General features: G+C 49.9%; 15 protein-coding genes across 15 annotated transcripts; 8 read left to right on the plus strand and 7 right to left on the minus strand.

Annotated features, from left to right (window-relative positions):
* Positions 1 to 64: 64 nt before the first annotated feature.
* On the minus strand, positions 65 to 1,327 carry BZA70DRAFT_287347 (WD40-repeat-containing domain protein; the record flags this gene model as incomplete). The annotated part of the gene is made up of 4 exons (XM_064913941.1): positions 65 to 85; positions 152 to 271; positions 340 to 1,142; positions 1,216 to 1,327. The coding sequence occupies 4 exons, from the start codon at positions 1,325 to 1,327 to the stop codon at positions 65 to 67; spliced, it is 1,056 nt and encodes a 351-aa protein (XP_064771052.1).
* A 238-nt stretch (positions 1,328 to 1,565) lies between these two features.
* BZA70DRAFT_272742 (ribosomal biogenesis regulatory protein) lies at positions 1,566 to 2,478 on the plus strand. The gene is made up of 2 exons (XM_064911716.1): positions 1,566 to 1,960; positions 2,043 to 2,478. Exons 1-2 carry the CDS (start codon positions 1,658 to 1,660, stop codon positions 2,316 to 2,318), a joined length of 579 nt encoding a protein of 192 aa, XP_064771053.1. The 5' UTR covers positions 1,566 to 1,657; the 3' UTR covers positions 2,319 to 2,478.
* BZA70DRAFT_308798 (uncharacterized protein) lies at positions 2,479 to 5,007 on the minus strand. The gene is made up of 3 exons (XM_064914865.1): positions 3,512 to 5,007; positions 3,237 to 3,458; positions 2,479 to 3,181 (listed from the first exon to the last, which is right to left on the minus strand). Exons 1-3 carry the CDS (start codon positions 4,689 to 4,691, stop codon positions 2,823 to 2,825), a joined length of 1,761 nt encoding a protein of 586 aa, XP_064771054.1. The 5' UTR covers positions 4,692 to 5,007; the 3' UTR covers positions 2,479 to 2,822.
* Positions 5,008 to 5,580: 573 nt separating this feature from the next.
* Positions 5,581 to 6,381, plus strand: BZA70DRAFT_272747 (thioredoxin-like protein). Its single transcript, XM_064911717.1, has 4 exons — positions 5,581 to 5,674; positions 5,756 to 5,811; positions 5,877 to 5,980; positions 6,047 to 6,381. The coding sequence occupies exons 1-4, from the start codon at positions 5,606 to 5,608 to the stop codon at positions 6,238 to 6,240; spliced, it is 423 nt and encodes a 140-aa protein (XP_064771055.1). The 5' UTR covers positions 5,581 to 5,605; the 3' UTR covers positions 6,241 to 6,381.
* BZA70DRAFT_254013 (Dcp2, box A domain-containing protein) lies at positions 6,382 to 7,773 on the minus strand. Its single transcript, XM_064910748.1, has 3 exons — positions 7,611 to 7,773; positions 7,053 to 7,538; positions 6,382 to 6,989 (listed from the first exon to the last, which is right to left on the minus strand). The coding sequence occupies exons 1-3, from the start codon at positions 7,722 to 7,724 to the stop codon at positions 6,471 to 6,473; spliced, it is 1,119 nt and encodes a 372-aa protein (XP_064771056.1). The 5' UTR covers positions 7,725 to 7,773; the 3' UTR covers positions 6,382 to 6,470.
* Positions 7,774 to 7,926: 153 nt separating this feature from the next.
* BZA70DRAFT_287352 (uncharacterized protein) lies at positions 7,927 to 8,802 on the plus strand (the record flags this gene model as incomplete). Its single annotated transcript, XM_064913942.1, has 1 exon — positions 7,927 to 8,802. One exon carries the CDS (start codon positions 7,927 to 7,929, stop codon positions 8,800 to 8,802), a length of 876 nt encoding a protein of 291 aa, XP_064771057.1.
* Positions 8,803 to 8,927: 125 nt separating this feature from the next.
* BZA70DRAFT_287353 (uncharacterized protein) lies at positions 8,928 to 9,572 on the minus strand (the record flags this gene model as incomplete). The annotated part of the gene is made up of 2 exons (XM_064913943.1): positions 8,928 to 9,418; positions 9,491 to 9,572. The coding sequence occupies 2 exons, from the start codon at positions 9,570 to 9,572 to the stop codon at positions 8,928 to 8,930; spliced, it is 573 nt and encodes a 190-aa protein (XP_064771058.1).
* Positions 9,573 to 9,800: 228 nt separating this feature from the next.
* Positions 9,801 to 13,076, plus strand: BZA70DRAFT_308802 (uncharacterized protein). The gene is made up of 2 exons (XM_064914866.1): positions 9,801 to 10,472; positions 10,542 to 13,076. The coding sequence occupies exons 1-2, from the start codon at positions 10,106 to 10,108 to the stop codon at positions 12,830 to 12,832; spliced, it is 2,658 nt and encodes an 885-aa protein (XP_064771059.1). The 5' UTR covers positions 9,801 to 10,105; the 3' UTR covers positions 12,833 to 13,076.
* A 409-nt stretch (positions 13,077 to 13,485) lies between these two features.
* Positions 13,486 to 14,466, plus strand: BZA70DRAFT_33038 (Prp19/Pso4-like-domain-containing protein). Its single transcript, XM_064915032.1, has 4 exons — positions 13,486 to 13,673; positions 13,727 to 13,782; positions 13,859 to 13,963; positions 14,082 to 14,466. Exons 1-4 carry the CDS (start codon positions 13,657 to 13,659, stop codon positions 14,321 to 14,323), a joined length of 420 nt encoding a protein of 139 aa, XP_064771060.1. The 5' UTR covers positions 13,486 to 13,656; the 3' UTR covers positions 14,324 to 14,466.
* Positions 14,467 to 14,884: 418 nt separating this feature from the next.
* On the plus strand, positions 14,885 to 16,873 carry BZA70DRAFT_33152 (putative alpha-1,2-mannosyltransferase). Its single transcript, XM_064915034.1, has 2 exons — positions 14,885 to 15,219; positions 15,306 to 16,873. Exons 1-2 carry the CDS (start codon positions 14,963 to 14,965, stop codon positions 16,525 to 16,527), a joined length of 1,479 nt encoding a protein of 492 aa, XP_064771061.1. The 5' UTR covers positions 14,885 to 14,962; the 3' UTR covers positions 16,528 to 16,873.
* On the minus strand, positions 16,873 to 18,555 carry BZA70DRAFT_33173 (ribosomal protein L1/ribosomal biogenesis protein). The gene is made up of 2 exons (XM_064915036.1): positions 17,966 to 18,555; positions 16,873 to 17,909 (listed from the first exon to the last, which is right to left on the minus strand). The coding sequence occupies exons 1-2, from the start codon at positions 18,319 to 18,321 to the stop codon at positions 17,219 to 17,221; spliced, it is 1,047 nt and encodes a 348-aa protein (XP_064771062.1). The 5' UTR covers positions 18,322 to 18,555; the 3' UTR covers positions 16,873 to 17,218.
* A 1-nt stretch (position 18,556) lies between these two features.
* Positions 18,557 to 20,572, plus strand: BZA70DRAFT_33154 (protein-tyrosine phosphatase-like protein). Its single transcript, XM_064915035.1, has 2 exons — positions 18,557 to 19,098; positions 19,168 to 20,572. Exons 1-2 carry the CDS (start codon positions 18,834 to 18,836, stop codon positions 20,277 to 20,279), a joined length of 1,377 nt encoding a protein of 458 aa, XP_064771063.1. The 5' UTR covers positions 18,557 to 18,833; the 3' UTR covers positions 20,280 to 20,572.
* On the minus strand, positions 20,414 to 22,880 carry BZA70DRAFT_33145 (clasp N terminal-domain-containing protein). Its single transcript, XM_064915033.1, has 5 exons — positions 22,659 to 22,880; positions 22,536 to 22,600; positions 22,025 to 22,479; positions 20,870 to 21,961; positions 20,414 to 20,809 (listed from the first exon to the last, which is right to left on the minus strand). The coding sequence occupies exons 1-5, from the start codon at positions 22,711 to 22,713 to the stop codon at positions 20,548 to 20,550; spliced, it is 1,929 nt and encodes a 642-aa protein (XP_064771064.1). The 5' UTR covers positions 22,714 to 22,880; the 3' UTR covers positions 20,414 to 20,547.
* Positions 22,881 to 22,900: 20 nt separating this feature from the next.
* BZA70DRAFT_272764 (uncharacterized protein) lies at positions 22,901 to 23,925 on the plus strand. Its single transcript, XM_064911718.1, has one exon. The coding sequence runs from the start codon at positions 23,048 to 23,050 to the stop codon at positions 23,600 to 23,602; it is 555 nt and encodes a 184-aa protein (XP_064771065.1). The 5' UTR covers positions 22,901 to 23,047; the 3' UTR covers positions 23,603 to 23,925.
* On the minus strand, positions 23,926 to 25,747 carry BZA70DRAFT_244554 (P-loop containing nucleoside triphosphate hydrolase protein). The gene is made up of 2 exons (XM_064910609.1): positions 25,650 to 25,747; positions 23,926 to 25,589 (listed from the first exon to the last, which is right to left on the minus strand). Exons 1-2 carry the CDS (start codon positions 25,650 to 25,652, stop codon positions 24,123 to 24,125), a joined length of 1,470 nt encoding a protein of 489 aa, XP_064771066.1. The 5' UTR covers positions 25,653 to 25,747; the 3' UTR covers positions 23,926 to 24,122.
* Positions 25,748 to 25,789: the final 42 nt, after the last annotated feature.

A 25,789-nucleotide genomic window follows, 5' to 3' on the forward strand; every position in this document is an offset into this window, starting at 1 on the left:
AGAGGAGTCTAGAAGTGTTTTTCATAGAGACCCTCCTTTTTGAGCCTGCATAACAAAAAATACATCACAGAGTCCAGATTTTGAGCTGAAATAATCAATCTGTTAGCAAACACTGTCGTAAAAGTAGTAATCATAACCAGTCAAAACTTACGGTGGCATCCCACGATCCGGTACAAAGGCTCATACCGTCGTTGCTCATTCCCAGGCAACTTATCCGGTTCTGATGGCCATTGATCGATCCAACCTTTTCTCCTCGCAGAACATCCCAAATCTATAAATAATGATATCAGCAAGCCGAATAAATAGAGATTTCTGAAAAAAAAAAAATGAAAGACGTACTCTGCATTCACTGTTTTCATAACCGGCAAACAGCAGACGGCCGGAATGCGAGAAGGCAATTGAAGTAACGCTGACATCCAACGGCGGTGAGCTCAAGACCATGAGTTCCCGATCAGCGCGCAGGTCGTATAATCTGCAAGTACCGTCGTCCGAGCCGGTTGCGAACGCCCGCCCGTCGGGGAAGAACTGCACCGCGTTGATATCCTTCTTGTGTGTCCGGAACGTCTGCGCAGACTTGCCGCCTTCCCGCATATCCCAAACCTTTGCAAAAGCGTCGCAGGCGCCGGAAACAAAAACATTGCTGTTAGTAGGGCAGATATCGACCGACATGACATCGCCGAGATGCTCAGTGAACTCCTGGACCTGGGCGCCGGAGGGGATATCCCAGAGGATGCAGGTCTTGTCGCCTGAAGCGGTGAGAATGCGCTGATCTGAGAGAAAGCGCATGCAGGAGATGTAACCGACGTGAGCGGTGAGCTCGCGGGTGGTGCGGATGGGGCTGCTGCCGGAATTGAGAGAGTAAATCGAGCAAACGTTTTCGAGGCCGCCCGAAGCAACGAGATTACCAGAAGGAGAGTAAGCGCAGGACATGACCCAGGTCGAGCGGAGCGGGATCGCGTGGACTTTGTTGCCTGTGTAAGCATCCCAGACTATGAGCTTGCCGTCCTGGGAGGCGGAGACGAGATTCCGGCGGTTGGTGGACCAGTGCATTGCCGATATCTTGTCGATATGACCCTTGAGGGTTTGCCGAACCCGGAGATTCGGGCGCGGAACCGGGTCAATGGAGGTGGCCTCGCGACGGACTATAAAAAGATAAACAATCAATCAGCTTCGGAGGGTGCGCAAGATACAATGACAGACAAAAGAGAAGCGTACGGTCGGTGTCGTGAAGCTCCTCGCGGCGCGCGTCGACTTTTTCCTTTAGCTGAGCGATTTCATCGCGCGTAGCCTGGACCTTTTCGAGCAATTCGTCAGGCTGTAAAGCCATGATTAGGCAGTAGCAACTGTGCAGATAAGCAGCGAGAAAAGAGGAGCGAGACGGGGATTAGCAGACCGGCGAGCAGCTGAGGAAGAGCGCAGACGGAGGAGCGGAGGCGGGACTTTGGCTGGTTGAGATGAGGCTTTGCTCCATCGCACACGGGCCTCGCCCCTAACTGATTCGCCGTGTTCTGTGCAGCAGCCGCTGCGACGCTTATGCCGCTTCCGCCCGGCCACGTGCTCGGCCGCCCAGAGTTTCGAGAACTCCCAACGACGGCCGCTCAGAAAAATATTTCGAGATCTCTGTCTGCTCAGCACATCAACAGTAATAGCACCTGCAATGTCTGATATACCCGTCTCCGCCAGACCAGTCACCGTCGACCGCGAGGTCCCGGTCAACTATGACTTGGGCAATCTTGCTCTCTACGACTCAAACATGCTCGACGCAGAGGCAATGAAGTCAGAGGCTGCAAAGGAGGCGCACCTGACGGCGCTCGCCCGCGACTCCGCCCAGCTTCTTGTCAACCAGCTCCTTGCTCAGCCGGTCGTCACCGGCGGACGCACCGGTGGCGATGCACGCACGAGTGAAGGCGTCTTTGTCAAGCTGCCTGATACCGTCTACCAACTCCCGCGCGAGAAGCCTGTACGTTCCATGATCCGTCTTTTTTTTTCCATTATCTTTATTTTCTTCGCCTTTATCTAACCCGCTCTCTTTTTCTGTACAGGTTCCTACCCCCAAGCCTCCCACCAAGTGGGAGAAATTTGCCAAACAGAAAGGCATCACCAAGGAGCGCAACACCGGCAACCAAGTCTACGACGAAGCCACGGGAGAATGGGTCAAGAAGTGGGGTTACAAGGGCAAGAACCAGGACGCCCCGTGGATTGTCGAGGTTGATGCAAACGGTGAAGCCGTCGACGAGGGACAGTCAAAGAAGAAGAAGCGTGAGGAGAAACCCCCTTCTTCTCTTCTTAAGACTACTAGACCGTCAAAACGGAAGTAATCGGTTGTCTGCACTTTCCTTCATTTCTTTGTTTGTCTCCTTGCTTGATGGGTTACGGTTTCGTTTCTTGATTTTTTTTCTTGCATTTGTATAATATCGTCAAGGGTCTGGATTTCTTTCCAAAAAGTTATTTACCAATATACTGTTAATAAACACAGATGTTATTTTGATATTGCGCTACCGAACGTAGATAATGGTATATACATTGTATGCCAAAGCTGTAACCAAGTTATATGATATATGATAGAAACCGGAAATTAAGAAATCAACAAAAAAAGAGCGTGTATGAATAAAACAAATTGCAAAACCAAACATTGTAAAAGAAAATCGTTAGATGCCTGACCGTGTTTTCATGTGTATATCTTAGGCATGGGCAGAAGAGACAGACCAAGCCAGTCATACACTTAATTCGACAAAAACTCCTGCTAAACAATCATTCCAGGGACTTATTTTACTCTTCCTGGCAGTATTAATTTTCTGTTTTCGTAAATATGGGAGATAGACCTACTCCAGTCCCTGGCGGCTGGTCTCCTCGATCAGACTGATCTGCTCACTGTAGCGCACCAGTGGACGACTAGGATCTCCAATGCACTGATCAGTGAACTCGACCATCCACGAGAACAATTTGCTGTCCATTCTCATGGTGGGGCACAGGATCAGGACCAGGTTGGAGAGCGGCATCCGGTTCTGCTTGTAGTTGCCGGCTACCTTGCCAAAATGCCCACAGAGGAAGCATAGAGTGTGGTAGTTGTAAGGAGGCAGCTTTGCTAGGTAGTCCTGTAGATCTGTGAAGGGAATGTTGCTCGTTCTGTTCATCAGTATCGCACTGAGTTGCGGTGAGGGAGCCACAATTTCTTCGGGGACTGGGTAGCGATGTTAGCAACGCGATCAGGAATATTGAAAATCATGCAGACTTACGTTGTCTGATGTACGACTTGAGCAACGACGCAACGGTGTGCACGTCGTGTACACCATGACGAAGAACAGTAGATTCACCGCAGAATGCAAACTCTTTCTTGAGTTCCTCAACGGCTGAGGCACTTCCAGAGATACGGTAAAGGCCTTCCTCCTCGAGCGCGTACTTGTTTAGAAACTCGACGCAGATCGAGACAATGGCAGGAACCCAGTATCGCGGGTCATCTAGTCAAATATTAGCACACAGAAAGTTTCTGAGCTGGAGCAGAACTACTTACCGTTCTCGACACTCATACGAGTGGCCATAGTTGCCTCAGTAAGAGTCATGCCAAACACGTCGCATATCTTTGGTGCAGAAAAAGCCTTGCTCTGTCTGAAAAACCCGACGATCGTGTTCGGTCGAGCTCTAGCAGGGCCTTTACGAGGACGAGGCGCAGCTCGTAAACGGGGAACCTGAGTAGTCGATGGCATTCGCGTAGGTGTCACGGGATCATCCTCCATGATCGTCTCGGGAACCGGCCGATCGATGCTCATAGCAGATGACTTAACTGGCGAAGGCGAGACCGAGGACACGGAGGACGGGGATGTGGAAATGTAAAGAGAAGACTCGCCAGGAGTGGATGGGGACGACGACCCGTTCTCGGTAACCGGCGATGCGGTGACAAGTTTGATTGTGGGGGAGATTTGGCCGCCAGAGTTGGGGTTTAGCGATGATCTGATGGAGCCGAATGTGAGCCTAGTGCTCAGTTGTCGCGTTGGCAGTTGTTGCCGCTGGGGTTCAGCCTGTGCAGGAGTCGTGGACTCTGGTTCTTTCGGTTGTGGTTGCTGCTCCTTTTCTTGCTGCTGCTGTGGTTGTTGCAATTTTTCATTCTGCGCCTGCGGCAGTTGTTCTTGTTGCTTCTGTAATACACCCTGGTGCGGTGCCGCAGTCGGAGACGAGGTGGGAGATGCATATGAATTTGAGGTTGAGGTTGAAGAAGACTTTCTCTGGGTTTTCGGTTTGGGAGGTTGAGGTGCAGGTGTGATCGACGCCGTACTGCTGTTCTTGCTCGAATTTGACCACGGCATTTTGCGACGGCGGTCGAGCGAGAGACGCATTCTTCCGAACACGCTCTTCTTGCTATCCTTCTCGGGGCTCAGGCCATGCTTTGTAGGCAGGACGGTCGAGGGGGAAGAGAGAGAGGAAGACTGGGACTGAGACGGGGCCTGCTTGAGAGATGGCTGGGCATGCTGGGGGACGAGAGAGTGGGATTGGTCCTGGTCGTCGTAGAAGGCGATGTTTGAGGAGGAGGCCGAGTCGATTGAGGACAGGGCGGAGGAGGTGGCCGAGGAGCTCTGGCGGGAGTGGGCGGCAACGCGGAAGAAGGAGGACTCGAGGTCAAAGTCGGAGGAGTCGACGATCATGGACTGGGGTCTTCCAACGAAGCCCGAGCGGCGACGGGAGATTGCCGCAGACATGGATGAGTGCGAATGCAGAAAAAGAGAGAGAGGAGGAGGAGGAGGGAAGAAGGAGAAGAAGAGAAGGAGGCACGGCTGGAGAATATTTGAGCAGGACCGGCAGAGGAAAGGAGAGCAGGATTTGATGAGTTCAATCAAGGGGAAACGCGTCGAGGCAGATTAATGCATGGCCGCAACCTTAAATCGCCCGCCTCAGCGCCCCCTGGCCCGGCGCGCGCATCCAGCGTGTGTTGGCTGTGCACCGCCCTGAGCCGCACGCTGTACTAGAGTAGTGGCGGATTAGCCAGACACGCGAAGCGAGATCGCGACTCGACGCGCTATCGGCAGCGGTCGTGTGCATTCCACGCGCAGCTCATTTGCTCGATATTGCAGATTGCTGTTATTTCAGGGAAAACCCCCTCTGCTGGACGATCCAGGTGTTTATCTGCTCGGCTCTGGTTGCTGGCCTACTCAGCGACCGGCGTGGGGACCCGCATCTGGAATGCAGTCCACCATTCTTCTCCTTCCGCTCTGTCACCGCTCAGCCTTTGCTCGTCGCGTATGCCGTCTATGAATTCATTCTTCCCCGGTTTTGGCTGCCAGAAGTATTCGGTAGACCCGTCCACAATAGTCGGCTGCATATTTCTGCCTCGCCCCTCGTCCGTTATTGTCTTACTTTAGCGCGTTCTCCATCTGCGACCGCACACGCGTCCATCTTCGTAGTCCGGATTTGCTAATGCAAGTTGCACGCGCCCGCAGATCTGACTGCCTGCACTGGTTAGGGCAGATCTCGGAGACTTGATGACAGATATCTTAGTCATAATATAGTCACGTGAATAATATAGTCACGTGAGCACTCGTCCACGAAAATATTTATCAAATACAGCCAGCACCACTCCCGAGAACCAAGACTGCTCTGCTTCATTCCATCCAAAATGCCAGTCAACGCAGTTCGTCGCGGAATCTCCGTCATGCGCAATGGCGTCGGTGCCTTTGTGCTTCCCGTATGTCTTTCTCTCTGTCTTTCCAGGTCCGCGTGCGCGGCAATGCCTGCGCAGCTTTGCTAACTTCCTCCATCGCTTTAGTGCCGCAAACTCACCTTCCGGTACTGCAACCGGGGTGCTTCGTCAGTTGGCATGCGGTATGTTTGATATTTTAATTGTCTCTGTTTTGTTTACTTCAGAACGACCGCTAACGTTTGCGCAGAGAATACATTCACGAAAACCTTGCCAAGTTCAGTAAAGAGAACCCCGGTATCGAATTCGAGGTCACCCATAAACACGGCCAGCCCCTCATCACCGGCCACTATCGTACGTCTTCCTACGTCTTCCTAACTTTTGCTTTTACAAATCAACCGCTGACAATTTCTACCGCAGTCAACGGAAAGAAAAAATCGATTGGCGTCGCAAACATGTCTCCCTCCGAAATCGTCACAAAAGCCAAACTGCTCCGCAACTCCTCCGGCAAAAAGCTCGTCCGTCCTACCCACCCCGTCTCTTCTATCAACGACGGTCCTCGTGGCATCTGGTCTCCTTTCCACATGCTTGCGCAGTACCGACACAAGGTCTAAATCGTCGTACGGGGTCTCGATATCGTACATATCTCTTTGGCGTTCTCTTTATTGTATATAGCTTTCTGATTGTTTTCTGTACATTAATCCTTATCTTATTATTAAGAATTATCCAACAATGCAATACAGTTATAAAAAATATCTTAGCAGTACAAAAGAACCCTCCAATCCCGTGCCCGCGCCCTGTGGTCCGCGAAACGTATACAAAAATGAACTATTCACAACCAATCTCAGTTTTTGCGAATCATAGACAAAATAGACTGAGCAGCAGCCGAATTCGCGCCAGCCTGTGCCCGAGTGTCAGCCATAGGCGTAGTTTGGGTATACGCATTGACTTGTTGCGGTTCCTGTAGTTGCTGCTGCTGCACGGGTGCGACATATTGCGCTGTCGTATCAGGGCTAGCCTGGATCTTCTGTTGCTTGTTTGGCCGGTTTTGCTTCTTCTGTTTGACCGCTCCTTTCTCCTGTGTAGACGGTCCGCTATTCGTCTTCAGTTGTGCGGAGATCTGATCGAATATACTCATCGTATTCGAAGGCACCGCCGGCACAGCGACAACCGGCTCCGCATACGTCACAGTCTTTTTCGCAGGCTTGGGCGGCTTGTGCTCATTCACCCATCTCAGCAGCTGCTTCATAAACGGCGCTACCATGTAGAACTTCTTCGACGCCTGGCCGTTCTTTATCGCTGCTGCTGCGTCTCTCGAGTCTCCATACGTCGGAAGCGAACTCAGCTTGAACCATTCAATTTTCTGATGTGCTTGTTAGTATACTTTGTACCGTGAATCAATCCAAACTCAGCACCAACAACTCACACTAATCTCTTTTCTTGTCTGTGGCTCAAACGCAGCATCCATCGGAACGCCCGCAATAATATACAGTCTCAGCTGCTGCTCTCGTATCGTAATATTAATATAATCCTCCTTCTTCAGTAGCGCAGAAACATCATATCCAGTCTCCTCGATAACCTCTCGGATCGCGCAATCCTCGTCCGGCTCGCCTTTATTGATTTTACCCTTTGGAAAACCCCAACTCGCAGAGGACTTCCAGCCCTTCACAAGAATACACTTGTCCAGATTCTTGTTGAGAAGTATAGCACCTCGCACGGGGACACGTGTCTTGTACTGCATGAAATCGGCAAACGCTTGCTCGTGAACATCGCTCCATTTGCGGAGGAGCGGGCAGTGTGTGAATATCCGGGCGGTGAAGTTCTTTTGCGAAAGAGATGGTAACTGGGGGTTTTCTGCTCGGATAAAGTCTTCATAAAACCAGTGGGCTTCCTCCGCTTGAAAGCAGACTCGCTATTAACAGAACAAATTGGTTAGCCAGACTGCAATATCTAGATCAAAACACCATGTATACAGAAAGCGTACCTCTACCGACGTCAGCTCCTCAGGCGGACAGTTTTGTATAAACCGCACAGAGAGATCGTCCAGCACCTCATCTAGCGTCGCGGTTGCGAAATTAAACGATGATCGTATCGTCATTGCGTGTCAATGTCTCTTGTAGATTGAGATGTGGCAATGATTCATCCTGGTCTCGATATGTGCGGCCCACGGAACGACCCCCCTGAAAAGCTTATTTGTTGGCCTGCTTTGGAATCAGTTCTCGCCCACATCGATATTTGTGAACATTCATAACTCTTTCTTCCCCAGTCAAAGAAAGACATCTACCCTATTCAGTTCACGAATGGCTTCTTCTAATAGCTTCAAAAGTCCTCGTGTAGGTCCTGCAGTCACCTCGACTGATACCCCGAGATCAAGACCCCAGCTTACCTTGCAGACTTCAGACGCGTCGGCCGCGACCACTTACAACAGTGCCGACCCCGATTCTAATTTCTCAAGGCGTCCTACTCCTGGTGGTGCTCTGCAGCCGATTCCTTTGCTACCTCCTAATGGGCCTGTGATCGAGCGAAGCAATGTAGCATCAGAGGAGGAGTCTGGCATTGGGCTGCTTGAGCTCGTTGATTACAGGAGACCTATACGTCTGACCAGGACCTTTGCAAACGCTGTCATTAATTGCGAAAGAGCATTTAGGGAGACAAGCTGTGACTTTCTGGATAACTTCAACGAGGGTGTTGTGGTTTTTTTCAAATCGTTTAAAGAGCTGATCACTTCGGTCAGCTGCAACTGGAATCCAGAGTTCTTGGTGTCAAATCCCATCTCCACCTTCATCCTGTTATTGCTCTCAATACCCATTGCAATTCTTTGTGTCTGTCTGTCATGCGTTGTCAAAATCATCCGGGAGATTTACTACTGCTTCGACCCCGACGCTCGATGCTACACTATCCCCCGGCGCTGGTACGGCCTGCCGGCGCCTCCGCTGATTCCACGCAATAATAGATACCGTCTAGGGGAATCTGCCGCGGCACAGGTCCAGCAGCAAGACGGCAACGGGGTTTCTTTCAGGTTTGCTGCGAATTATTTTAGCTCGCCGCTTCAGTCGTCGCCTGTTAGTGCTACGCCGCCTGTCCGTGCAGAGTCTCCTTTCCGAGCAGCGTCTCCCTATCGTGTAGCGTCTCCTGTACGGGCAACGTCCCCTGAGCGTCGATACCTGTTCGAATAAATACTCTATCTATGCGTTCGAATACAAGTAGAATGAGGATGTGTTTTTATTAATCAAATCACATGAAGCAAAACCAAACATAACGCCATTGTAGCCCCAAATACGGATTATCAGTCGTCAGCCTCTTAACTCGTAGCAGCAGTCTGCTTTCGGATGCGATCCAGCAAAACATCGACCTTAGGACCCAGTTTCGGCTGACCACGCTGCGTGTACTGCATCATCTTCTTCTTATGCCGCTCCCTGACAGCAAGTTTCTCCTTCCGCTCCGCAGCGCGTCTCTGCTGCTCCCGTTGCCGGGCCTCGCGCTCAGCGCGCACCTCAGCCGCCTTGGCCTCTTCCCTCTTGAATCTCGAGAGCTTTCGCTTGCGTTCTTCGTGCAACTTGTGAGAGTCGTCGTCTGTTTGAGCGGGCTCTTGCTCCTTGTCTTCTTTGTCGGCATCTACTTCGTCTTTGACTTCCTTGTCATTCTCGTCGCTGGAAGTAGCAGCGTCGGTACTGGTTGCAGCAGCAGCTCGGCGCGGGTCGACTGGGACTTCGAGACCCATCTTCTTCAGCGTCTTTCTGTACGATCGTTTCACTTCAGCATTGTGCGTGAGCGTCTTCTTGATCTTCTCGACTAGATTATTCCATCGCATGTTAGTTTTATCTCTCACTCGATTGATCTGATTCATTCGCAACGACTACTAACGTTTCCGCTTGTGGACGCCGTCTGGCATCGACTTTGGCACTCTGAACGGCTTGTGCACCCCTTTTGCAGATGATGAACTCATGGCTGGACCTCTTGTAGCTGCACACGCGACAGTTGTTATGGAATAGAGTACAAGCCGGAGAGGAAAAAAAAGTCCCAATGGCAAAAACAAAAAAGTTTTGGGACTTTGAAGGTCGGTTCCCAGAGCGAGCTGCCGTGCGCGTCGCGGTAAGCCCGAGGGTGTCGTTCCACGACCCCGACGAAATTCGACAAAAGCGAAAAAAAAGATTGAAAGCGAGGAAGAGCTTCAGCACCGAAAAAATCACGAACAGCATTGTCGCGCTTGCTGGGCATGGGATGAGAGTTTTATCGGCATATATCCTGTTTGGCTTATGTACTAGGTGAAATTTACCCGAGTCGCTTTCTTTTTTCTTTTCTTTTCGGAAAGGCGGTAGCTCCATAGACGTGATCGTCGGTATACTTCGTTTTCCTGCTCCGGCAGCGAGAGAAATCCGATTTTGGAGTAACCCAGCCGGACCACTAAAGACCACAATTCAGACGCCTGCGGAGTAAGCGGGTGCGTGGTCGATTGGGTTACTCTTTACATCTACAGCTATGGCCGATCGGTCGCCGGGATCTCTACTGGTCCAGCTTCGGTCGACTATCGGATTTCATCTAGCCAAGATACTGGGCACGTCAGCAGCCACGTCCAGCAGTCGCGGACTAGGCCGGCCATTTCGTCTGTATCACGATGAGCTATTATTGTGGTCAATGGAAAGTTGCTGGAGTTCGATATGCGGGAGCGACGTGGACAAGAGAAGACTGCACAATCCGTTCAAGTTTGCTCTCTATTCTGCTCGGACAATTGCTTTCGTGCGCTCGGCCGCTGCAAAGTACTCGACTGTGTTTGGATATAAAAACAGCAACATTTCGGCCGACAAGCGGAGACTTTTCAGTCAAAGCCATTATTTAAACAAGAGCGGTAAGTACTGAATATACTAACGCCGTAGCTGGCTCATTTTGACACGCAAATGCTAATTCTTCTTCATAGATGACAAAAACACAAAATTCGACGACATCATCAATTCTTCATTAGTCGTCGACAGTAGAAAATACTGGGACCCGACAAATTTATACGAACCTCCATCGGATCTGTCAACACTATCAGAAGCGGAAACAAAGGCAGCTCTAAGGCGACGAAAGTCATTGAGCGTCGTACCTCCTGATCCGCAAGGTCGGGCTGATGCTCTGCAAAAAATCGTTACCTCGCATAATATCCTTTTGGCGGACCATGTCGGCTTTCTGTGGAGCTTATGTGTAGAGTCACCGGAAACATTCGACAGCATGATGGATATGCGCTACGAAGTCTACAATTACTTCCGAGCGAGCAAGATGAAACGACACTGGAATCACATTCTGCAGCTGTTTAACGATACCCCCGAGAGTATGCGCACAGAGCTGGATTATCAATACGATCTCTGGGCGTTGCTGCGGTTGGGTCTCGTCGACCTCGTTCCCGATGTTTTCATGGAAGGTGTCAAGAAGTTTGAATACAGGGCAGATGCATTTTGGAATATGATCAAGCGCCACTGCTCCTTTGATGATGATTCTGCTTCTCTACTGGTACTATGGAGTATCAACAAATACAGAACAAACCCTGTCTTTGCCGATATCGATAGTCAGACTTTCAATCGAGAGCTGCACGAGATCATCCAAGGCATCGCGAAAGGTCAACAAAACCAGCTTCTTTCGAGCGTGGGGTATATCTTGAAGAATCTAGGGGGTGTCGGTAAGAAAATTTGTCGAAAGATAGTACCTATGCTCGCAAAACTCCAGGCGCCGTTGATGTCGAAGAAGGTGTATATGCTCATCAGACAACACGAGATGAAGCTCGGAGACCTCCATGTGATTGTCCATCTTCTCAACAAGGGCGGTCTCCCAGAAGATGCCGCGAAAATGATTGCATACTACGAAGCGCACACGCATTCGAGCGAGCCCGGCGCCAAGACCCTGATCAGTCTAAAACTACACACGTTGGCTGCCTTAAAGGACTACGCCAAAATGGAAAAGTTTTTCGACAGTCTCCACCAGCCTTCAACGGAGCATTACAATATCGTCATGCAAGCATATGGAGATATCGGCGATATGGAGCGGGTGAATATATTATTCAAAGAGATATTGGAGCGCTTTAAGCGAGTCCCGTACTCTTGCATTTATATATTATTGCGGTGTCGAGTCCTCGAAGGCGACGCCGAAGGCGCAGCCCATATTTTCTACAATCTTCACAAATTCGGTCGCCAGCCGGACGAGAAGACCTACAATCTGATGCTCAAGGCGTACAAGGATCGGCATGACCACAAGAAAGTGTTTGAGATCTTTTTCCAGATGGTGGACAAGCGCATGAGGATCGATGAGCACCATATCACGACGGTTATGTCGCTCTTTTCCGAGCGAGGCGAGGTGTTGGGCGCCGAAACTTTGCTCAGCTATTTTGATATTCTGAAAGCTCGGCCAGACAGCAGTGTTTTCAGCTCCCTGCTCTACGCATATGCTCGTAGTCGTCCGGCTCAAGAATTTCCCGGTCTTGTGAAGAAAATTAAAAGCAGGATGACAGAGAAGGGCATATTGCCGGACGCGCGGATATACAACCGTATACTGTATATGTATGCTGAGAGGAACAATTCTGATGGCGTCAAGGATATTATCGCCGAGATGAATCTATCGGGAGTCCCACTGGACAGCAGATCGTACAGTATCATGCTCAGATATCTGGCTCTGCTTGGCGAGTTTAAGGGTGCACAGATCTTGCTGGACCGAATGCCCTCGCTTGGAGTCAAGCGCGATGCCTCCCACTATACTGAGTTTATGTTGGGGCTCTTGAAACGTGGTGAAACGAAGAAGATCTTGAAGCTCATCGAAGCGATGCTTGCTGAGGGTATACAGCCTACTCAGAAGACAATTACGACGATCAAAGAGGCCTCTAGGATCGCAATGCCAGCGAGGAGGGCTCCATCTGAAAATAGTGAGGCTGAATCTGCAGAGAGTGATGCTCAATCTGGGCCCACAGCCAAACCACAAGCTGATCAGAATGCTGAAGTCCAGAAACAAGGAAAGCAATTTGGAAAGCAACCTGGAAAGCAATCTGGAAAGCAATCTGGAAAGAAATCCGGAGAGCGGTTCAGGGTTCGAAAACCGAAGCCAAAGATCAAGCCAAAGATCAAAAGACCGAAGACACCTTTGCTCTTAAAAAGGAAACGTGGGAAGCGAAGACCGCAACCTTGGAAACACCCAAATCTAGAAAGGATAAAGCGAGGCTCGAAGAAAAAACATTTCTTTGATTGAGCGACGAAAGAAGCTTGATTGTCTGGACAGATTCAAAAGTTCCTCCGCTTATTGCATGGCCGCCGTCGCGTCGGGAAGGAACTCGAGCCGGACATTATATTCACAGAGACCGAATGCTGAGCCGGCTCAGAAGATGAAAGCATGAAGATGTACAGCGCAAGAAAGGAGAACAGTGGAAGGTTACATGCCTGAAAGATTACAGAAGGTAGTGATGGAACTTGTAAATAGATTTGGAGCATTTAAGTATTGCATAGATGTGAATATCAAGTATATATTTCTACATGTTATAAAAATGTGTTCCTGCTCCCAGGCGACTAGAAACGTGGAAGCCTCTGATTTCAGCCCAACACAAGCACAAGAAGGATTCTTATCGGTACCATAACCACCATTACAGAAACTATTATAAAATCTTCAGCAATGGAACTGTGTGTGTTCCCCCGCTGCACAAGCACGCTAGCAACGCCGGCCCGGCTCAGGCTCTCAGTCTGCGTGACCGTCGTCCACCCGCAAGCAGACGACCTCGCGGCATGGGCCGGGACAAAAGAGGCTTGTATCTCGCCACGCAGGTTTGGAATAAGAAGCTAGCCGGAAAACCGAGAAGTATGCGCTTGCACAGCAGAGGAGAAGAATAGCACCAGTCTTGGAGAAAAAAAAGAGAAAAAGAGGAAACAGAAAACGCGCGACAGATTTATTTCTCTCTGAGCGAGGAAGTCACAGCACTTTGGCAGATATGCAGATAAAAGTTTATTCTGCGACGCTCTCTTTTCTTGCGTTGGGCGAACTTCAGGTTGTTGCTCTGTTGACCGATCTACAGACAAGAGACAATGCTGTGTGGTAGTAAGTATGCGTTTGGCTTCTGATTTGCTTTTGGCAGGATATGCTGACCCCGGTTTGTTGTTTTCTAGTTTCGGGAACCGTGCCAAAGGTGCCCGTGATTTCGCCAAAGAGCGGTAAGCTATCGATGGATCCAGGTCGAAGACGCAGGATATAGATGGTTCGGTATAGCTGATACACATATTTTAATAGGATGCCCGTTCGAGAAGTCGCTACTAGAGGCTTACGTTGCAGAGAATGGAGTTGATCCTGTATCAAACGAGCCGTTGACGATGGAGGAAGTTATCGAGGTCAAAGGTTCGATCCCAACAGTTTTGAGATTTTTTTCGCGTTTTGGATTTTGCGAGGTGTTTGCGTATTTTTAGTCGGTGAAGGGGCGAGATTTTGAGAGCCGTGCTAACAGAATTGAAAATAGACGCGGCGGTGCCAATTGCGCGGGCACCCGCGCAAGCAAGTATCCCATCTCTAATGCAGACGTTCCAGAACGAGTGGGACGCACTGGTGCTCGAGACTCTATCGCTACGACAAGAGCTGCTGAAGACAAGGCAGGACCTGAGCACAGCCTTATACTACCACGACGCCGCGGTGCGGGTGGTCGCACGGCTGACGAAGGAGCGCGACGAAGCCACAGAAGAATTGAGCCGTTTGACTAGTTAGTTAGGATCGCGAGGGGCTGGTTAAGATACCGGGGGGCAAACGTGCTGGATCGGGTGGGTCCCGAGCGTCTGGGCCTCTGGAAGAGTGTAGGATATTACTGAGAAAGAATTGACTAAGCATGCTTGCACATATGAACAGAGCAGCGAGAATACAGTAACCTGCCTGCGGTCTTGATTGCTTGAATCCAAGCAGAGGACGGTAAATGCTCAGTCTCTGGAAGCAAATAACGTACAGCGAAAGGAAGTTTGCCGAGCGTAGCGCGTCCGGCTGATAAACGCCTCCCAAGTTACGCTCTATCAGTAAGCGACAGGGTCTCTGCCCGTCGAGCAAGAAGGAGGCAGATAGAGGAGCCGGTGGCCGGCAGACATCTCTGCAACGCTCCGCTGTTCTGTTCGCGCAGTCTACGGACATTAAAACTACTAATCTTCCCGCACCGGCAGCTAACAATAAAACATCCAGAAAACATCGCAACTCTTTTGTGAGGGCTGCTGGCGTGCGAGTGGCTGCCTCGGCCGGGTTAGGGTCGGCCCTTTCGCCAGGGCGCCGCTATCGACGCCGCCTCTCCGAATTTGCCATGATCGCGTCTTGGATATCTACACTTCCTCACAAAGAAATTTTCATCCCCCTCCCTCATTCATCATGTCCGCAGTCCGCCGCCGCGTCCGAGGCGTGTGCGAGGCCGCGGGCCGTTTAGTGTCTGATATTTCTCACTCCCGCGTCAGCGCGAGCTTACTGCGTCGTCGGGTTCGCCTCAGTCCGCGCATATCCGTCCCTCTCGTGCTCGTCATCGCCCTGCCTTTCCTCCTCATCACTTTCGCCCTCCTGCCTGGCTGGCGGCCAACAAATAACTCGGCCAACTCGGGCTTTCTCGAAGTCAACCGGCTGCCCAGCATAAGGTGCGTTTCCTATTGTTTTCTATTTTCAGAACCTCGCCTCTTCTATTCGCCTCTCTGTACGCTAAACGCTAATATCTCTTGTCCAGGGCCATCAACGACACCATAGACCCTCCCTTCGCTGTTGGCTGCAGAGTCCCGGATGTAGACAAGCCTCGTGCCAACGCGGTCCTTGTTATCCTAGCCCGGAACAAGGAACTTCCTGGTGTTCTAGACTCAATGCGTTCGATGGAGCGGCACTTCAATCGCTGGTACCATTACCCTTATCTTTTCCTCAACGACGGCGACTTCAATTCCACCTTCCGTGAGGGCGTCCAGAATGTCACAGAGTCTGTCATCGAGTTTGGCCAAATCTCTCCTGACCTATGGGAGTTTCCCGACTGGGCCGACCAGGAAGAAATCGCGGAAGGCATCGCTCTCCAAGGCGACCGCGCAATCATGTACGGTGGGATGGCTTCCTATCACCACATGTGCCGATTCTACTCTGGAAAGTTTTACAAGCATCCTATGCTGGCAAAGTACGAATGGTACTGGCGAGTCGAGCCCGATGTCAAGTACTTCTGCGACATTACATACGACCCTTTCGTTTACATGCAGGAGCACGGCAAGGTCTACGGCTTCACCATCGTCATCAAGGAACTCATCGACACCATTCCAAATCTTTTCCGGTACGCCGCTGGTTTTAGGCGCTCCAGAAATATCACGTCCAAAGGAATGTGGGAAGTTTTCTTGACCGACGAAGAGAAAGAAAAGGCCGAGAAGAAGGAGAAGGAAAACGCCAAAAAGAAGCCCTACGACCACGAATACCGGCTGCGCGACCCTCCAGATATCGACCCCGAGAGCATGAATGGCGAAAAGTATAACCTCTGCCATTTCTGGAGTAACTTTGAGATTGCCAAACTCGACTTTTTCAGAAGTAAAGAGTACGAAGACTTCTTCCAATACCTCGACCGGAGTGGCGGTTTCTGGAACGAGCGGTGGGGTGATGCTCCCGTCCATTCTCTTGCTGCTGGTATCTTCCTCGCACCCGAACAAGTTCATTATTTCCGCGACATTGGCTATCGTCATACTACAATCCAGCACTGCCCCGGAAACGCCCCCAAGAAACAACTCCCGCGAACGCCTTACGTCCGGGACCCGCACAGCAAGAGAGACCGAGAAGAAGATCGCTACTGGGACTCTTGGGATGTCGAGCGTGAGAATGGTGTTGGATGCCGTTGCAAATGCGACACAGATATCGTCGATGTCGAAGGAAAGGAGGGAAGTTGTCTGCCTTCGTGGGTTGATGCTGTTGGTGGTTGGGCAGATTAATCTTCATCATTTCACCATTTTTCTCCTTACGTCATGCTCTTACTCTCACCTGCCATCTTTTGCTCATGCTCCCATTGCCATCCAGCAATCAAGAACCGATTTTTTTGGAGAGTGGATAAATCATTCTGCCATTATGCATCTCTGACTTTGCCTCCTTGACTTAACGAATTAATTCGCATGGTTTGAAGATTTTCTTATAGACCGTTTTTGCTTGTTCTTAATAATCGCTCGTCTGCCTCTTGGGCTTCTTGTTTGTTAAATAGCCCGTCTTGTATTCCTAATGTCCGTTTATCACTGTTATTTGCCGACTTAAATGCGTTTCTTCGGCTGTATAGTTGTCTGTTTACTGGCTCTTTGTTTTCGTCTCGTCCTATTGTTTTTTTTGTTTGTTCATTTTCCCTTTATTTTCCAGATCCTACACAAACCCAAAATGTTGTACTCTTAATAATTTCTGAATGCATGCTTCTTTTGCGGTCATGACTGTTTTTCATGCTACTACTCTTTTGGTCTCATAACCCCCGTTAGTCTATCAGTATATGCTTTTGGACTGCATGATTTCATATGCGAGTTGTGGTGGTGTTTTTGATCGGCGTATATGAGGACATTTTAGAGGACAGAATTAATCAAGTCTACACAATCTTAAAACGTAATAACCAACTTTTTGCTGATCTATCATACACAACAAAACCTTTCACTCTAGACTTTTAGTCAAAAAGATAGGCAGACTGATGCTGTCCGTGCTCTTAACATGCAATGATCTGATCCCGTCCCATCCTCCTTTTATGACGCTCTTTGCCAGCTCCTCAACCACCGCGTCCACATTCTCAGCAAGTTGCTCGGCAGTAAAAGTCGAGAAACCGATCTTGACTGTTGTCAAAGCACCAGCGGGCAAGACAACGATAGCGGATTTCAGCGTCCGCTCAAACTCGGCCTTCACTCGCTTCACCGAGATATTCTTCTTCTCCTGCTCGATCTCCTCCTCAGGGGAGATCTCGGCGCGCTTCTTCTTGCTGAGCTGCTGCTTGACAGCTTTCTGCGTCTCCTCGTTCTTCTTGCCAGTAGGACCAAGAAATCTGATCGGTATAGGCATCTTCTTCACTCCAATGAAGGTTTTACCTAGGAGAGGGGGAAGCATCGCAACGATACGATCGTCGGCAAGGAATAGATCGTAGCCGTCTCTGAGTTGTCGGCGAGCCTCAAAGGTCTTGAATTTGCTTCGAAGTTTAGAGACACCGATGATACGGGCTAGAGACCCTGAGATAACTGGGTCGTCGTCGCCGATATCCGACGGGAGAAAGATGTCTTTGTAAAGACGTTGGGGATCCTTTGTGAGAAGGCAGATCGAGGTGGTATCGCTGTTGTAGATAGGATGCGGGACAGTACTGAATACAGTTAGCAACTCTCCCATAAACATGGGCAACACAGATTCCAGACATACATGCGCTTTGGCTTCATAACCAACCGATCGCTCAAAAACTTCTTGGTGCTGACGACAAGGTAAATCGCTTTCTTGTCTGACTGCGCCGGATCCGACGGGTCGTCCGACAGCAAATTCAGCTTGCGCTTCTTTCCAGACAACGCATCGTCTCCTTCGTCAGCTGCAACTTCGCCCTCAGCTGCTACCTTCTCCATATGCTTCAACAGTGCCATGAGAGCCTTCTTGGTCTGCTCGAGGGAGTAGTCAGTAGCCCCGGAAATCCCAGAGACAGTCTCTTCCTCAACAGGAGCAGGCTTAGCAGCAGCAACCGCCTTTGACGTTGACTTCTTTCCCGTCTTCACTTTCTTCGAAGACATCTTGCTGGTCTTGTAATCAGTGTGGGTAGATAAAACTGGGTTACGCTGCAAAGGCAAAAGATTATTGTCTGCAAAAAAATTTTGGGAGTTGGGACTTCTGCAAGTAAGCTTTCAGGGGAGTTACCCGGTGCCTGATATCTAAATCAGTCCTAGTCGCGTCTGCCGAACGCTGTCCTTGATTATAGCGCGTGTGTGGATATTAGTGACAAATATACGTAAATCGATAATCTAGACAAAGCTTGCTGTTACTTGAGTAGACTCACTTATGGGTGCACTTTAGGTATCAGAGGTGGAGAACTGGATGTCTGATTTGGCGCAAATTATGACATAAACGCGCGCGCACGTGGCTATTAATCGCGACTCGCGCCATCTACCTCGAAGCTAGCTCCTTACTCTTCTACCACCTTTCCAGCACATCTCGCAAGTCCAGACTATTGGAACTGTTTTGTCGGAAATGTGCCTGTTCTGAGTACTAGCAAAAAGACTTGTATAGCTTCCGGTCTCCTTGCGCTATGGCTGAGTTCTTCCGATCCGCTATCGCATCCCCGCGATCGCGGCACTACGATCCTGTTGCAGACACATATCTCGACCTTGCCTATCTGGACAACAACATAATAGTCTGTTCGATGCCAACCGCAGAGTTTCCGAAGATTTTGTACCGAAATTCACTTTCTGATCTGCGCAAACTGCTCTCGCTGAAGCACGGATCGCACTGGCATGTCTGGGAGTTTCGGGCTGAGGGCGCCGGCTATGACGACTCCGAGTTCTTCAATCGAGGTCAGTCCTCTCGTCTTCTTTGCTTTGTGTATAGATCTGTCAAGACTGTTAAGCTTACTTAGTGTTTAGTTTCCCACTTCCCCTTCCCGGATCATAACCCCCCTCCGTTTGCTATGCTTCCATCCGTCATTTCCTCGATCCACAAGTTCCTCTCGCAAAACCCTGAAAACGTCGCGGTCCTGCACTGCAAGGCCGGCAAAGGCCGTTCTGGCACAATCTTTTGCGCGTACATGATTGCGCAGCACCGGTGGACTGCGCAGAATGCACTCGCTCATTTCACTGCGCGTCGTATGCGCTCCGGGTTCGGCGAGGGAGTTTCGATTCTGTCTCAGCGAAGATGGATCTCATATGTCGAGACTTGGTCGCGCGATCCTAACAGGGAGTATAGAGAGCTTCCGGCTGTTATTACTGAAGTGCGAATCCTGAATCCGGTGAAAGGCATCGAGGTCCGGATATGTGGGTTCAAGGAGCATGGGAAGAAAATTGCTACTCTGTACGAATTTGGCAGCGATGATTCGGTTCAGTCTAGAGAGTTAAAAGGCGTCGATGGCAATCATAGAGGGAGAATTTGGTTTGGGGGAGACGAGGTTGAGGAAGACTCTGCCGCTGAAGCGAAAGACGAGAATCAAGCAAGAGATTCAACTTCCTCGGGAGCGGAGTCTCCGGAACATTCAGATATAGAAGATCAGCGACATGATTCAAAGCCAGAGCTTTCCGAAGCAGATGATTCAGCAAAACGCATTCAAAAGACTGAATCTGGTCGACAACCTGCCGACTTTATAACTGGTACAGAGGTCATCCTTCGCCCTCGAGCTGACATACACGTCACCGCTGACGTCAACATATCAGTCGAAAAGAAACTGTATGGTCCAGCAGGTCTGTCCTTTCTAAGCTCAACCGCTTATACCTGGTTCAATCTTTTCTTTGAAGGCGACCACGACACTGGCGGTACCTTCTCCATCAAATGGGAAGACATGGATGGCTTTAAAGGGACCAAGAAACGCGGCGGGAAGATTTTTGATAGAATCGAGGTCGACTGGGTAATCTGGCATCCGATGGAGTTTATGTCGGGAGATACTGCCAGACGCTCGAGTGTTCCATCTTCCTCTGCCGAGTCCGCCGCTTCAGAGGGTGGCATCTCGACCTCTGATAAGCCAGACATCATACCAAAAGATAATTAACGACCTTACGGGCCATGAGGTGCTAGGACGATGGTGTTGTAACTTGCATATTCTATTCCTGGATGATCCGGCGTTTTTCTTTAGATTATCATGTGTAGTCATTGGTTCCATAGTGAAAATTAATTGACGTCTAAATGATGTATCCATCGCATATGAATTAGGACAGAGCGTGTCGTAGTCACGAGCTCAAATTATTAGATATATAAAATACAAAGCTACGCCTGACTTCCCACGTATTATAGAATACACCATTCATCTCCACCCCCATTTAATTAGCCTTCGCCATGTTCACAGCAGGTTTATCAAGCCCTCGCACTGCCGGCTTGACACCCTTCGCCTGAGCTTGTGCGGCCTGCTTCTGTTTCGCCTCCATGATAGCTTTGGCTACTGCGCTTACTCGCGGTCTCGAGGCGGCGGGTTTTCCGGACGATCCTGAAATAGACGATGCACTGGATGACGCGCCAGAGGACGCGTTGGGATTCACTTTCTCGAGAGCTTTCCGAGCCATTTGATCGAGATTGTTCATGATCCTGAAAACAACAGTCAGCAACATACATCCATAAGTACAAAGGCTAGAGGTGAAAACTTACACGGCAGAATGGCTGGGCCATAGTGTGTCAAACTCCCAAAACGTGGTCCGCATACATTCCCGGACCTTTGGGTTGGCGTCCCCAAGACCGCTTTTGATGCTCGCTTCAAATAACTCAACGCAGTTCGATGCCTCCATAGTAGCTTTCTGATCCTTGTGCACCATTAGTAGGAGCTGTAGCCACCCTGCGCCAAACAGTCTCGCCGGCGCGTTCTTGTCCCGGCAAGCACCACAGATATGGCTAGCCACTCGCTGATGGAAAGAAGTGTAGGCGATCAGGACGACAAGAGATGCATTCGCATTCTGCCCAGAGATCTTTTTGGTAGCTGCCGAAAGTTTGACGAGCGTCTGTACGAATCCATCCACAAATGGGTCGATGGCACTGCCAGTCACATTTGCAAGATCGCTAATCAGCTTGCAGCCATGTGTACTCAAAGTCGTTCGCAGGGAGCTAACTGCTTTGATGATACCATCCACAAGAGGTCGAAGAGAAGTGATGAACTCCACTGCATAATCTGTAAACGCATTTCCACGAAGCAATCCCCGCAAAGTCACCACGCTCTTCTGTCTCTCTGCCCAGTTTGCCTCAGTCTCTTTTCCGTCAAAATGCTTCACCATTGCTTCCATGAGTAGCTCCAAATCGCGAGCTGATGTGGCATACACTGGCTTCAAATCCTCCATAGCGGTTCCAGGAATCTGTTTGATGAAAAGCATAGCAGGCTCAGGAATCGCTGGTGAAGATTGGTGCAGAGGAGCTGTGGGAGAAACATAATTGGGAATACTTCTGTTCTCGTCAGCTTTGTCGGGAATGACAGCCAGCGGTGTTCGCTTGGTCGCGCCCACGGTCGGTCCCGTTGCTGTGGTGGTGTTGGTGAGATTAGCTGTTTCGTCCTGCGCGCTTTTGGGGCGAGATAGGCGCTGAGATGAATTGGTAGATGAGGATAGCAAGGATCCAGAAGATTGGCTGTAGCTGCTGTCGGGAGTTGGTATGTCGACACCCAGCTTGCTGAGTATATCATTCGATACCTCTGTGGGGATATGTTGGTTCACCAGCTCAGTTTTTAGGTCAAAGAGCGCTTGGAGAGATCCATTTCTAGATGGAATGATGTATAGTCAGTAGACTGAGTCAATCAATTAAAATCTGGAGCATGCCCACCTGTAGAGAGTCAGTATGCTCTCACGGCAAGTCTCTTGGACTTTCGGATCCGAATCTTTTAAAGCCGATACAATATCAAACAGTAATCCGCGCACGATAAATTTTGGTTCTGTCTCCTGGAGTGTGCACAGGAATATTAGAGTCTGCTCCCTCACTTCGCTGCGGTCGTTCAAAAATCCTGATATGCGAAGGCACCGTTCCACGTCGATACTGGAGGCGCGCCAGTAATCCATGAGAGCTTTGGAGGCGACATCGTGGATCTTGTTGCGTTCTGGGAGCTTTTCGAGCAGAACGGGGACAACCTGGTTTGCGTAGCGGCGAAGTCTAGATGGCTCCTGGAAGTATAAGCGCTTCACTAAATGGCAGATGCAGCCAAAAGAGTACTGTGAGATCCGAATGTCTTCGTGGAACATCCCTTTGACGAAGTAGTCAAAGAAGATATCGACCGCTTTGATCTATGCGATTGTCAGAACATTGTGCTTATATAATTACACGCGTTTGGACAAATTACCTCTACCGGTTGATGTTTAAGGTCATGGCGGATTTCGGCTAGTTTGTTGACCAGCTTTTCGTAGTCTATAGAACAGTTAGCGTTCGTTACCCATCTCCGGCAAGGGGACGCAGCCAATCTTACCGATATGGACTTTGTCAAATTCACTCTGCAAGATATTTGCGTCACTGAGCGACATATTCTCAGACGAGACGAAAATTAGCAAGCTGGAAGCAAGTAGGTCGAATGCGATAAGAGCTGGCGGACTGGAGAATCACGAACACTGCTGTTTACCGAACGAGCAATGTTTACATCCACTGATCTGGCGATTACCCGGGCAACCGCCGTGCACCTGTTTTCTGCACACTTATGCTTTAAGCCCTTACCCTCATGTTATTATTCTGGAGCCAAAAAGACGCCGAATCACGCGTCAGGCGTTAACCTCCCGAGAACTGCTGCATAGAGGTTTTTCATCTACACCAGCAACAGGCCACTTCTCGAACTTATCGACAAAGACACCGCATAAAGCAACAATGTTCGCCCGTAACATCCTAAGAGCTACCCTGCGCCAGCGTGCCGTTGTCGGACGTCGTTTCGCCAGCTCCGGCGGTTCGTCGCCCGTCCCAGGCCCCATCGACCCTCTCACCATCGTCGTCCCTGTCATCACCATCGGATTGATCTACTACTTCAAGAGTACCGTCCCGATTTCGACCGAGCCCTTTGCTTTCGAGGAGCAGTCCGCCAAGATTGAGAAGATCAAGGCCCAGGGCCTGACCGGTGATGCTCTCTACAAGGCCCTCGCCATCGCCGAGGGTGCCAGCGAAGACGAGGCCGACGACATTGTGTCTGAGGTCAAGGAGATCATCGAGGCTCCCCCCGCCAAGTCAGTCGTCGACGAGGTTCTCACCGCTACCGTCGAGAAGCTTGGAGATGAGTTTAGCCTCGACAAGTACTTCGAGGCCAAGAAGGCTGCTGAGGCCGCTCCCGAGGAGCCTGAGGCTGCTGAGCCCGAGGCCGCTGAGGAGGCCCCGGCTGAGACTGAGGCTGTCGAGCCTGTTGTCATCGTCGAGGAGGAGAAGTCGGAGTAAATTATCAGGCGATTGGACGATAGGATAAACACAGCAGCTGTTCCGGTTAATTGTCCAAATGATGATTGACCGATAAGCAATGGAAGGTGGGGAGTTGCCTTGGCTTTCTTTGCAGCAAGTCACTTGATTGCATTTGCGAGTCCCGGTTTGGGGGTGGGGTGAAAGATTTGGTTTCTTTGTTTACATTTAATTCTAAATACATTATGCATTAAAAAAATGGTTGATCTATGATTGCCGGTACGTCGCTGTGAATGTGATGGCTGGAATTCTCCAGAGAAGCGGAGAGCTACTTACAGATGATCATCCTATCAATATTCCAAGGTGTGTTTGCGTGCAAAATATAACTATGTATTCGATATCTCCCAAATGAAGAACTCCTAGTCTGGTTCGCTCATCTATATACAATGGAAAAGGTCACCACATACGGACATGCATCATCCCCAATTATTCGTAACAACACAATAGAATCAAAATCAAAATCCCTGCAGTCAAAGAATCAATTCTGAAAACCCGATAAGCTCTACAAATCACCATAGGTCTCTTTGTTGTACTCGACAGGATCGATTCCAGGCGGCGGAATACAGTATAGCAGCTTTCCTTTGACATAGTCCTTCAGGATAACTCTGGCAGCTTTCGACTCATCCGGACGACCACCTTTACTACTCCGAATAAATCCACGAGCGATGGCATAAGCACCCAACAGCTCATCGGCAGTGGGGATGCCCGTACCGCCGTCGATCTCTGGACGTGTGTGGATCTTGATTCCATAGGTCTTTTCTATGTATGCTTTCGGGATTCTCTGGGCAAGCAATCCCGCTGGACCCGTGTATTCTCTCATCTGGTCAATGGGCAAGACACCGTTGCAGACCAGCTCTGCTTTCGTAGATGCAAAGTTCGGAAACACGAGACCCGGACAATCGCAGAGGATTACCCGCTCACTAAGGTGGATGGTCTGGAAGTGCTTTGTTTTTCCGGGTGTGGCCGAAACGGACACTTTCTTTGCTCCCAGGAGAGCGTTGATAGTCGACGATTTTCCGACGTTGGGGTATCCCACCAATCCGATATAGATCTTGTCTGTTTCATTCTCTGGTGGTGGCGCGGTTTTCAAGAAAAGATCCTCCAGCTCATCAACCGATAGAACGTGGATATCCTCGGCGGTAACATCATCTTCATCGGATTCTCGTTTCAGCTCCTCGTCCACCTCACGATTAAGACTCATCACCTCGAATGCATCCTCCAGACTCGCCATGGCTGCCGAGAAGAACGCGAATCTGATCTTTTCTTTTTTGAAGTGCCGGGCCCAAAGTCGTCTTTGCCGAACGGTGAGTAAATCGGCTTTATTGATCAGTAGCAGATTTCGTTTCTCCTTCTTCTCGTTGAAAGCCAACTCGCGAACATAGACCGCCAGATCTTGTGATCGATAGAACATCGGTTCGCGCGCGTCGCAAATTTGCACGACGACCGACGATCGCTCCACAACTCGCCATAGCTGACGCCAGACCTCCAAATTTCGCTCAAATGGTGTAAGCAAAAGATCGTGCTGCTCTTCTAGCTCGGCAAGCCCTCTGCGCCACTCCAGAAAAGAGGCCTTCTCTGCTCTGTCGAGCTCATCTCGAGTCGTAGATGAATCCCAGGCAGGACGACGAGGGACCGTCAACCGCCTTCTGTTGGATTGTTGTCGCTCGTCTGCAGCTTGTTGTTGCTCCTCAGTCAGTAGGTACTGATTTGTCTGATCTTGGTGTAAGATCTTGATGTTGAGTTTGGTGGCCGTAAAATCTGTGCCCGCGAGCTCTGCGGTGTTCAAAAACTCGTCGAGATCGCGCTCCTGTGTGACTGATTGCAGACGGACCCAGCCAGGTTGTTTGTCTTCCTTGGTAGCGCTCGTGGTACCGTCGGGGAGTTCTCGCTGTCCTCGTCGGGTTTTATTGCGTGAATTGATGATAGCCCGTCCAAGACCGTCTGGGCGGCGATATGCTTGTTTGTGACCCTGCAATGATTGGCGTGGTTAGTGTCGGTTCTTGCCAGTTAGAAGATGAGATCCTCTTACCATTATATTATTATATTTTCGTTTATCACAGACAAATATCTGAGTATAAATCTGTGGTGAATATCTAAAAAAGATGTGAACAAGATGTGGGAATAAACTGACGAGAGAACGAAGATATTTTTTTAGAGTTAAAAGCTGGT

Source organism: Myxozyma melibiosi (genome assembly GCF_037950935.1).
Source record: "Myxozyma melibiosi strain Phaff 52-87 chromosome Unknown BZA70scaffold_1, whole genome shotgun sequence".
Taxonomy (NCBI): Eukaryota; Fungi; Ascomycota; class Lipomycetes; order Lipomycetales; family Lipomycetaceae; genus Myxozyma; species Myxozyma melibiosi.

Bases quoted from the DNA above. Each gene is read 5' to 3' on its own strand.
- BZA70DRAFT_272742 (XM_064911716.1), top strand. From the start codon at position 1,658: ATGTCTGATATACCCGTCTCCGCCAGACCAGTCACCGTCGACCGCGAG. The intron at 1,961-2,042 runs GTACGTTCCATG...TTTTCTGTACAG, and splicing joins AACTCCCGCGCGAGAAGCCT to GTTCCTACCCCCAAGCCTCC.
- BZA70DRAFT_308798 (XM_064914865.1), bottom strand. From the start codon at position 4,691: ATGTCTGCGGCAATCTCCCGTCGCCGCTCGGGCTTCGTTGGAAGACCC. The intron at 3,459-3,511 runs GTAAGTAGTTCT...ATATTTGACTAG, and splicing joins TCGTATGAGTGTCGAGAACG to ATGACCCGCGATACTGGGTT. The intron at 3,182-3,236 runs GTAAGTCTGCAT...ATCGCTACCCAG, and splicing joins CAAGTCGTACATCAGACAAC to TCCCCGAAGAAATTGTGGCT.
- BZA70DRAFT_272747 (XM_064911717.1), top strand. From the start codon at position 5,606: ATGCCAGTCAACGCAGTTCGTCGCGGAATCTCCGTCATGCGCAATGGC. The intron at 5,675-5,755 runs GTATGTCTTTCT...CCATCGCTTTAG, and splicing joins TCGGTGCCTTTGTGCTTCCC to TGCCGCAAACTCACCTTCCG. The intron at 5,812-5,876 runs GTATGTTTGATA...ACGTTTGCGCAG, and splicing joins GCTTCGTCAGTTGGCATGCG to AGAATACATTCACGAAAACC.
- BZA70DRAFT_254013 (XM_064910748.1), bottom strand. From the start codon at position 7,724: ATGACGATACGATCATCGTTTAATTTCGCAACCGCGACGCTAGATGAG. The intron at 7,539-7,610 runs GTACGCTTTCTG...TTCTGTTAATAG, and splicing joins AGGAGCTGACGTCGGTAGAG to CGAGTCTGCTTTCAAGCGGA. The intron at 6,990-7,052 runs GTGAGTTGTTGG...CAAGCACATCAG, and splicing joins AGACAAGAAAAGAGATTAGT to AAAATTGAATGGTTCAAGCT.
- BZA70DRAFT_308802 (XM_064914866.1), top strand. From the start codon at position 10,106: ATGGCCGATCGGTCGCCGGGATCTCTACTGGTCCAGCTTCGGTCGACT. The intron at 10,473-10,541 runs GTAAGTACTGAA...TCTTCTTCATAG, and splicing joins CCATTATTTAAACAAGAGCG to ATGACAAAAACACAAAATTC.
- BZA70DRAFT_33038 (XM_064915032.1), top strand. The intron at 13,783-13,858 runs GTAAGCTATCGA...ATATTTTAATAG, and splicing joins CGTGATTTCGCCAAAGAGCG to GATGCCCGTTCGAGAAGTCG. The intron at 13,964-14,081 runs GTTCGATCCCAA...AATTGAAAATAG, and splicing joins GGAAGTTATCGAGGTCAAAG to ACGCGGCGGTGCCAATTGCG.
- BZA70DRAFT_33152 (XM_064915034.1), top strand. From the start codon at position 14,963: ATGTCCGCAGTCCGCCGCCGCGTCCGAGGCGTGTGCGAGGCCGCGGGC. The intron at 15,220-15,305 runs GTGCGTTTCCTA...TCTCTTGTCCAG, and splicing joins AACCGGCTGCCCAGCATAAG to GGCCATCAACGACACCATAG.
- BZA70DRAFT_33173 (XM_064915036.1), bottom strand. From the start codon at position 18,321: ATGTCTTCGAAGAAAGTGAAGACGGGAAAGAAGTCAACGTCAAAGGCG. The intron at 17,910-17,965 runs GTATGTCTGGAA...AACTGTATTCAG, and splicing joins GTTATGAAGCCAAAGCGCAT to TACTGTCCCGCATCCTATCT.
- BZA70DRAFT_33154 (XM_064915035.1), top strand. From the start codon at position 18,834: ATGGCTGAGTTCTTCCGATCCGCTATCGCATCCCCGCGATCGCGGCAC. The intron at 19,099-19,167 runs GTCAGTCCTCTC...CTTAGTGTTTAG, and splicing joins CTCCGAGTTCTTCAATCGAG to TTTCCCACTTCCCCTTCCCG.
- BZA70DRAFT_33145 (XM_064915033.1), bottom strand. From the start codon at position 22,713: ATGTCGCTCAGTGACGCAAATATCTTGCAGAGTGAATTTGACAAAGTC. The intron at 22,601-22,658 runs GTAAGATTGGCT...ACTGTTCTATAG, and splicing joins ATTTGACAAAGTCCATATCG to ACTACGAAAAGCTGGTCAAC. The intron at 21,962-22,024 runs GTGGGCATGCTC...CATTCCATCTAG, and splicing joins AGCATACTGACTCTCTACAG to AAATGGATCTCTCCAAGCGC.
- BZA70DRAFT_272764 (XM_064911718.1), top strand. From the start codon at position 23,048: ATGTTCGCCCGTAACATCCTAAGAGCTACCCTGCGCCAGCGTGCCGTT.